The 7,926-nt window shown below is 30.2% G+C and overlaps 1 protein-coding gene across 4 annotated transcripts in view; it reads left to right on the top strand.

The window, feature by feature from the left end:
• Positions 1-3,396: 3,396 nt before the first annotated feature.
• Positions 3,397-7,926, top strand: part of LOC108911883 (pericentriolar material 1 protein) — a 26,096-nt gene continuing 21,566 nt past the window's right edge. For 3 of the 4 annotated variants that reach the window (XM_018716953.1, XM_018716955.1, XM_018716956.1), the window contains exons 1-6: positions 3,397-3,547; positions 3,662-3,812; positions 4,144-4,325; positions 4,378-4,506; positions 7,042-7,246; positions 7,504-7,875. In XM_018716953.1, the coding sequence (XP_018572469.1) occupies positions 3,422-3,547; positions 3,662-3,812; positions 4,144-4,325; positions 4,378-4,506; positions 7,042-7,246; positions 7,504-7,875 (1,165 nt within the window). In that variant the 5' untranslated portion in view covers positions 3,397-3,421. The remainder of the gene's footprint in view (positions 3,548-3,661; positions 3,813-4,143; positions 4,326-4,377; positions 4,507-7,041; positions 7,247-7,503; positions 7,876-7,926) is intronic. The other variant, XM_018716954.1, reaches the window with a different exon arrangement.

The raw sequence follows: 7,926 nt of genomic DNA, 5'->3' as shown, positions 1-7,926 counted from the left end.
AACTAATTCCCACGTTTTATTTTTCATCAAACACCTAAATTCATTCTCCATAGCTTTCTGCCACGAGATCTTTTGATCTGATTCCACAGCTTCTTCATATGATTCGGGAACAACCACGTTTGAAAAGTAAGCGTCAATAATATAATCATTATATGCCATGCTGGCTTTTTTATTTCTCTTTTTCTTTCATTCGGCATTATTTCATTTTCAACTACTTTAGAATCAACTTTATTTTCTTGCTCCCCTATATTTTCATTATTCTGTTCATCTGCATTTTCATGATCATTAATTTCTATTTTTAAATAATTTTTATTCTGTTCAATAAATCGTACATGTCTACTTTCAATAATCCGATCATTTACTAAAATACGATAACCTGTATCACTGTAACCTACCAATATACCTTTTTCAGACTTTGGTTCTAATTTTGAATCTCGTTTGACTTCAGGTACCCTAACAAAAGCTGTACTACCAAATAATTTTAAGTTTGTAACATCTGGTTTTCCACCTGTAAAAATTTCATAGGGCGTTTTATTGAAGTTATGACACCCTATTGTTCGATTACCTAAATATGCTGACGTTTTTACTCACTCTGGCCAGTATTTTTTATCTAAGTTTGATTCATTTAGTAAACAACGAGCACTATCCATAACTGTTCGGTTAAATCTCTCCGCAACGCCATTTAATTGATGAGTGTAGCTTGGACTTGGACGTAGCCATATGCTTTTTTGTTAGTAAATTCGTAAAAATTCTTATTTAGATATTCCGTCCCTCGATCACATCTAATTTCTTTTATTCGTTTACCGGTCTGATTCTCTACTAAATTTACATAATTTTCAAAATATTGAAAAACCTCATTTTTAGATTTAATGCAATAAACAATAGCTAACCTACTAAAGTCATCTATAAAAGATACAAAGTATTTTTCTCCACCATAACCTACTTGAGTTATAGGTCCGTTTACATCCGTGTGGACTATTTCGCAGACATCGCGGGCTCTTCTCCTGTTATTATTAAATTTCAAACTACTCATCTTTGATAATAAACATATCTCACAATCTAAATGAATATTTTCAAGAACCGTTGGTAATCCATCAACTATTTGATTTTTACACATTTTTGATAAATTTTTAAAATTAACGTGACCTAGTTTTCTATGCCAATTTTCTTTTTCGGAGATCATGCTCGATACATTTGTTTCCACTTTAAAATCTTTAACTATAATACCGGTTAATTCATACAAGTTTCTTTTCTTATTAGCTACTGCTATAACTTCATTTTTATTATTAAAAATGTTGAGAATATTATCTTCAGCCCATATTTTGTTTCCATTATTAGTTATTTTTGACATACTTAATAAATTTTTTGACATTTCAGGTGCAAAATAACAGTTTGTTATTCGTATTTCAATTTCATTTTTATCTATTTTAAATTTTACAAATATTGTTCCTATAGCTAAAGCTTTAATTAGATAACCATCACCTACTTTAATGTTTATGGGCCTATCTAACATTTTAATTTCATTAAAGTACTTGTCGTTATTTACAATATGGTCTGAACATCCGCTATCTAAAAGCCATGTAATGCAATTTTCATCATCATACCTACATTCGTCTCTTTTTTCTGATAACATCACTGACACCAGGAAAGTATTACTGCTAGAATCTTCTTCGTCTCTGGCTTCTGCTGTGTGTCCTTGATGGTTACTACTAGCGGGGCGTCGCTGCCGCTGCCAATTATTACCTTGATGGTTGCCTCGAACGTTGCCTCTGAAACTCTGACTTTGAATGTGTCGATCACCTTGACTTCTGCGATAGTAGTTGTATGAATTTCGGCAATCTTTCTTCATATGGCCTATTTTACCGCACCCATAACATCTTCTGTTGTCTATATCATCTCTATTTCTCATCTGACTCATATTTTTATTTCTGGAATGGTGTGAACTGAAAGCATAACTATTAGGTTCATTTCTTTCTGGATTACTTTTCTTGAAATCAATAAGCAGTTTTGACTTTATATATTCTACAGTTCTTTGATTTTCAGGCAAAGCATCGACGATATCAATAATATGATTGAAATTTTCTGGAAGAGTGAGCAGCAAATAATTAAGTCGATCATCTTCCGATAATATCTCTCCAGCACTTCTCAAATCATTTATATACTGCTCGAATTTGGTGATAAATTGTTTGGGGTCATCACTTGGCTGCATTTTAAGGCTTAGTAACTTTCTCTTCGTTAATAACTTTAAAGCAGTAGAGGAGGGTTCATAAACAGAGTTTAACTTACTTATGTCTATTGCCGTTGTTTCGTTAATTATTAGCTCCAACTGCGAATTTGATACGCCCTGTACAATTATAGATCTCGCTTTGACATCGTTTTTCTTCCAATTTTCTTTCGCTGTTCCCTCTTCTTGCGGCATGGGTCTCTCAATGACATTTTTGACATTTTTGCTTTCTAAAACTAACAACAGACGGAATTTCCATTTTCCCCAATCTACACCGTCAAATATTGGCAAATTACATGAGTCTTCGCGCTTTTCGGCCATTTTTGTGTTCGACTCAACGTTCCACACCTTCCGCACCTGTTTTTTTCTTTCTATCTTTTACGTTNTTCTACATCTTGTTGCCTTTTACGTATACACGCCTATGGATTTTCGATCCCCGCACGCCTCATCCTCCTTACTAGTCCAAGAGCTAGCGATGAATCACTATCTATAATTTCGGCCGTCGATTATAGTGAAGTTTGTTGTCTTCTAGTGCTGAAACGCGTCAAAAGAAGTACTGCTGTAACACGAGTTGACTGGAAGTTTAAAATTACCGATCTAAAAAACTTTTGCTAATCTGTGATGCTATGACTGCATTTAGAGGGCCTTTCGATTTGGCAATTATAGTAGCTAATAGGAACTTAGAGTACTCTGAACTGATATTAGTTGCTAATAGGTACTATTTTTGCCAAAATGAAAGCCCCCCAGAATATCCATATATTTGATATATTTGTAGTATATGTGTAATTTTGTGAGCAATTGTGTACTGATCATACCTGGAAATAACAATAAGTAATCGATGAATGTGTAATCAAACACCATTTTTTCATAGTTCTTTATATTCGATCAGTTAAAACATGTCAAAACAATCATTGTTCTTTCATATAAGGCAATGTCGAATCTACTACCTATAAGATCGATGGCCAGTGGCATCTGTCAAAAAATAACACATTGGTCAGTTGTCAGATTAATTGTCAGTTACTTATAAAAATTGTACTTGATATTATAAAGAAATTAAAAATAAATTTTTACATATTAGGTATAAAAATGTTCTTTGAAAATTTCTTTATAAATTTAAAATAAGTAGTACGCATTTATAAATTAATTTATTTAATGTTTTATTAGGGCTGTGGTTAGTTTTTTTAATAAACAAAAAATATGTCTGAGGAACGTAGAAAAATAAATAAACAAAGTACAGGTACTGTCCCAAAGGTAAAATACCGCAATAACACATCGTATTCAATTAACGAACGGGAAAGATCAAGAAGTCTAACAAACAATCTGGTGAGTAAATGTATAAAATTGTTTTTTAGTTCCACTACCGAGCCAATGATCTAAAAATAAAATCTTTATTTAGACAGTAAGATTGTTCTAGTTCGTCCCTCATTTTGTTTTCAGGCTAGTTACTGGCATCATCCCTCTGATCCTTCAAATTTAATTAGAAATTCCAGAGGAAATCAGCGCAACAATTATTTTAACATGGATACTACTTTAGAGGAACCCACTTTACAACCCCTTCAAAATGGATCTATCAATTTTAATCAAACTGGTATGTGCTTAAAGAATAATATATAGTGACATTTTATGTTGAATGACACTTTTAACTCCAATATTCTCCACATGTAATGGAAGACATAATAAATTTGATAAAAAAAAGACAAAGGAATTGCTACTACTGCATTGGTGGTTTTGCATGCTCTCATTTTATTAGTATCCCTTCAACATTTTTATATTTCTTCAGTCATTTTGCATTCAATGTACTATTTGTCGTAGTTTGCTAACTGAAACTCAATTAGGTTGAAGATAATTTTAAAATTAATTTTAATTATTTTACCCTGGGACGCTTTACTTGAATTTATCAACAAAGATATATGTTGCAGCTAATGGTACTGTAACACCAAATACAAGCTCATCTACATCTAGAAGAAACTCTTCATCATTAAAATGTGATAATGTTACAAAATACCCAGATAAAAAACAAATAGAGGATAAGTTGCATCAAATAAGGGAATATTTAAAAATCACTAATTCTCTCATGACGAGCATGAAAAATGAGGATCAGGTAAGTGAAGAAATAACATTTATATTTTTGTCTTTAGTATGTTTATATGCAGACAAACGATCAATCTGAAAAAGAAAATCTCGAGAAAATGATGAATGACCTAAAAGATAGTGAAAAAAAGTTGTTGGGTATTTTGGATCAGATGAATTCTGATGAAAATGAAGAAATTAATAATGATCAGGTGAAAAAAATCCCTAAAATGCCAAAAATAATTGTAAAATTTAAATATGTATATAAAATCAAGTGAAATAAAAAAAAATATGTGTTCACAGGCTTTAAACTGTTAAATTGAATTCAATTCAGTGAATTAAAAATTTTAATGATCTTAAAGTATGTTAGAAACATAATTGACTTTAATCTGAAATTTATTGAGAATGAGAAGGATTAAAAAATGAATAAACTTAAATTAAAATACGTTAATTAAATTAACAAGTTGTTTGCTCCCTTTGGCACAAATTTTTTCACAAATTATATTCTATCACGCGCGCTCACTATGGTAGGAGGTTATGTGCAGTAGACATAAACTTTTTGATTTATTAAAATCATTTTTGTCAGATTATATATGCTTTATAAATAAATTCGGGATATTTAAATACATGTTTTAATTTTCCAATTATTTTTTTTTAAATCTGTGTATATTTTACTCACAAAAATGCAAATTGCTTTTCAAATTATACTAAAAGCATTTTTACATTTTGATAATGTAAATAGATAATATAACATAAAGGTAAAAATTGTAGTTTTGTCCTATATAAAGTCTGACAAAATGTTAAATGGAATTCAGAATAGTTATATCCCACCATTTCCAAATTTATCCACTTTTGAGCATAATATTTAAATTGTAGTGCTACTTGCCAATGATTTCTCACAATTTATAATTAACCTTAATATTTTCACATTTATTTGGAGAGATTGTGGCTGAATCATATACATACTATTTTAAAAAAGTTTTAAAACCCACTAAGGTGTCAGTTTAAAAGTATTGTACTAAAATATAATTTACCATATAAGGTAACAACACATCGTTCATAATTTGCAAAATCATTGTTGATCGAGTTACACTTTAACTAAAATAAAAATATGTTGTTGATGTTGGAATAATATTTTAGCATGTGATATTTTTATAGAATTCTATAATATGGTAATTATATATAGCTATGCGATGTCTGAATTCTATTTAATATTATTTTTTTTAATATATTCTATTATTTCGGATTAAAATTAATGTAGTTGTTTTATTTTATTCTTAACAAAATTATTTTAAAATGGTAGATTATTAGAGAAAGATAAACAATGTGTTATTGTAATTATTAAAATGTACAGTATAAACTCGATTATTGCGTCTAGATAGGATCGATACCGATCGGGGTAATCGGAAATCCAGATAACAGATTGATTGTTTGTATTTTATTTCATTGAAGACACACTTTCTATTATGTTATTCAAAGATACAAAACGGCAACTAAAATAAATAAGTACTGTGTTCTATGTAAACAAAATATTTAAACATTCTGTGTGACTGAGTCATTAATAGTGCAGTTAGAACTATAGTTTTGTGTTTGTGTCTGAACACAGATTTACAAATTGGAAGACACAGATTAAGTTTTAAGTTCCTGTGCCTGTATTGTGATCGGCGCACTTTCATCTGCTGACTTCACAACAATGCTCTCAGAAATGGTCAGATCCGAATAATAAAGAGATTGGGATCATCGAGGTCCGGATAATCGAGTTTGTACTATATTATTATTTTTTTAACTTGGTTATAAACTGTTTAAAATTTTGTGTGAATGTCACAGAATTTTTTGGTATTAGATTTTAAAGTTTTTTTCTCGTTATTAGATTGTAATAAGTTTCACTCTAATAATTGACTATTTTCTGGTTTTTAGATGAAAAGTTTCTTTAACAATATACATATGACTTTATTTTATTTTATTTTATTAAAATTGTGTTACGTGTTTTGCATGAAGTAGGTATCTAATCTGGTCCCTATTAATAAATATTTAATAATATTGTGCACATTATACATACATTTACGAATAGGGTGATTTGTAAATGACAGGGCTAGTGGATGTAGGGAGTATATGGTAAACAAATTAAAACAACATATTTTATTGTCCACAACACACACATGCCCTATGTTATTTCATTTATAAATCATATTGTACTTTAAATGTAAATATGTTGGAAAATGTAATGTTTTGTTACTGTGAGAGAATATTAACCCTTTCATGCTTCTGCCCGAATGTGACTCAGGATTTATTCATAGATGTCGCTCCGGTTAAAATACTTCTCAATTCTCACTGATTACATATTTATACAACTTGTGACTTAGGCAAACTGTTTTCAGCAGGTTACAAGTGTTTATATATTTATATACTATTTTCTGTTGATTGTTACTGAGTTTTCTCTATAAATCATGTCTCATGTAATTGACGTGGAATTATTGGATTCTGGTTGTGACTGATTTTTTTTTCAATTTTTGACCTTCTATGCCACTGGAAATCAAAATTTAAAGATTGACTATGAAAAATTTGTCAAAAATATATTGCTATGGATGAGAATATTCTATTTTTGTAAATAAAAAAAAAAAAATAATCCAAAAAATTAATGTGTGCATTAAGGTGTTAAATGATTTGAATAAACTGGGTCACAGACTATTATTTTATTTACTATGTAATAAAATAATGTTTCAAGACGGTCTGACATTATTTTTTAGCTGGTTGAAAATGGAGTTGACAATGTTTCTGAACACAGCTCTTCCTCCTTCAGAAGAAATGATATAGACGTCAATCTGGTTAATCCCAGTCAAGAAATTGATATGCTTAAAGATCAGCAGATGGCTTTAATGAGACTTCAGCAGAAAGCTGAAAATAAACTGAGGGACGCAAGACATGCTCAGACAAAAATGTCTGGTTCAATGTGTAAGTATTTTATAATGGAAATAGTGTTGTAAATGGTAAATATGCAATCGGTAGAATAACGAATTGTAGTTTTGCAAAATATATATTTTAATTAAGTACAAGTAGCACAGTTAAAAGTTACAACTTTCTTTGAATTTTCTAAAAAAATATTTCTTCATATTCCATATTTAAAAACTTGAAACTAAATGTTGCATGTTTTAAATCGGTAAATAAATCGATTTATATGAAGATTGAATAAAATTTATGTAAAATTGCAGTTGGGAATGATGTAAACGATATTAGCAATCGAAAAGATAATAAATTATACTCAGAACATGACTTTGATGCTGCTATTAAAGAACTAGAAGAGAGAGCAAAAAGACTGAGGTCGCCTCAACTGTCTAATCAAAAGGCGCAGGATAATATATTGGCCAAAGTTCACAGTTTACACAATCAGATCATCACCATGCATAACGCGAACGATGAAAGAGAAAATTTGATCGAAACCTTGGACAATCGCGATGCTGAACTAAGAATGCAACATGCCGACCTTCAGAATAAATTGCAAGAACTTCAGAATAAGAAGTTACAGGTCGATCAACTTGTAGCTCAATTGCAGAGCTTTGGGGATGAAGAAGAGGAAGATATAGGTATGAATCCACAAGTTATACCATTGATTGACTGATACATTCATTTAATAA

Source organism: Anoplophora glabripennis, unplaced genomic scaffold, assembly GCF_000390285.2.
Source record: "Anoplophora glabripennis isolate ALB-LARVAE unplaced genomic scaffold, Agla_2.0 scaffold539, whole genome shotgun sequence".
NCBI classification, from domain to species: domain Eukaryota; kingdom Metazoa; phylum Arthropoda; class Insecta; order Coleoptera; family Cerambycidae; genus Anoplophora; species Anoplophora glabripennis.
Note: the sequence above shows the minus strand (reverse complement) of the source record. Positions and strands in the feature narration are given on the sequence as shown.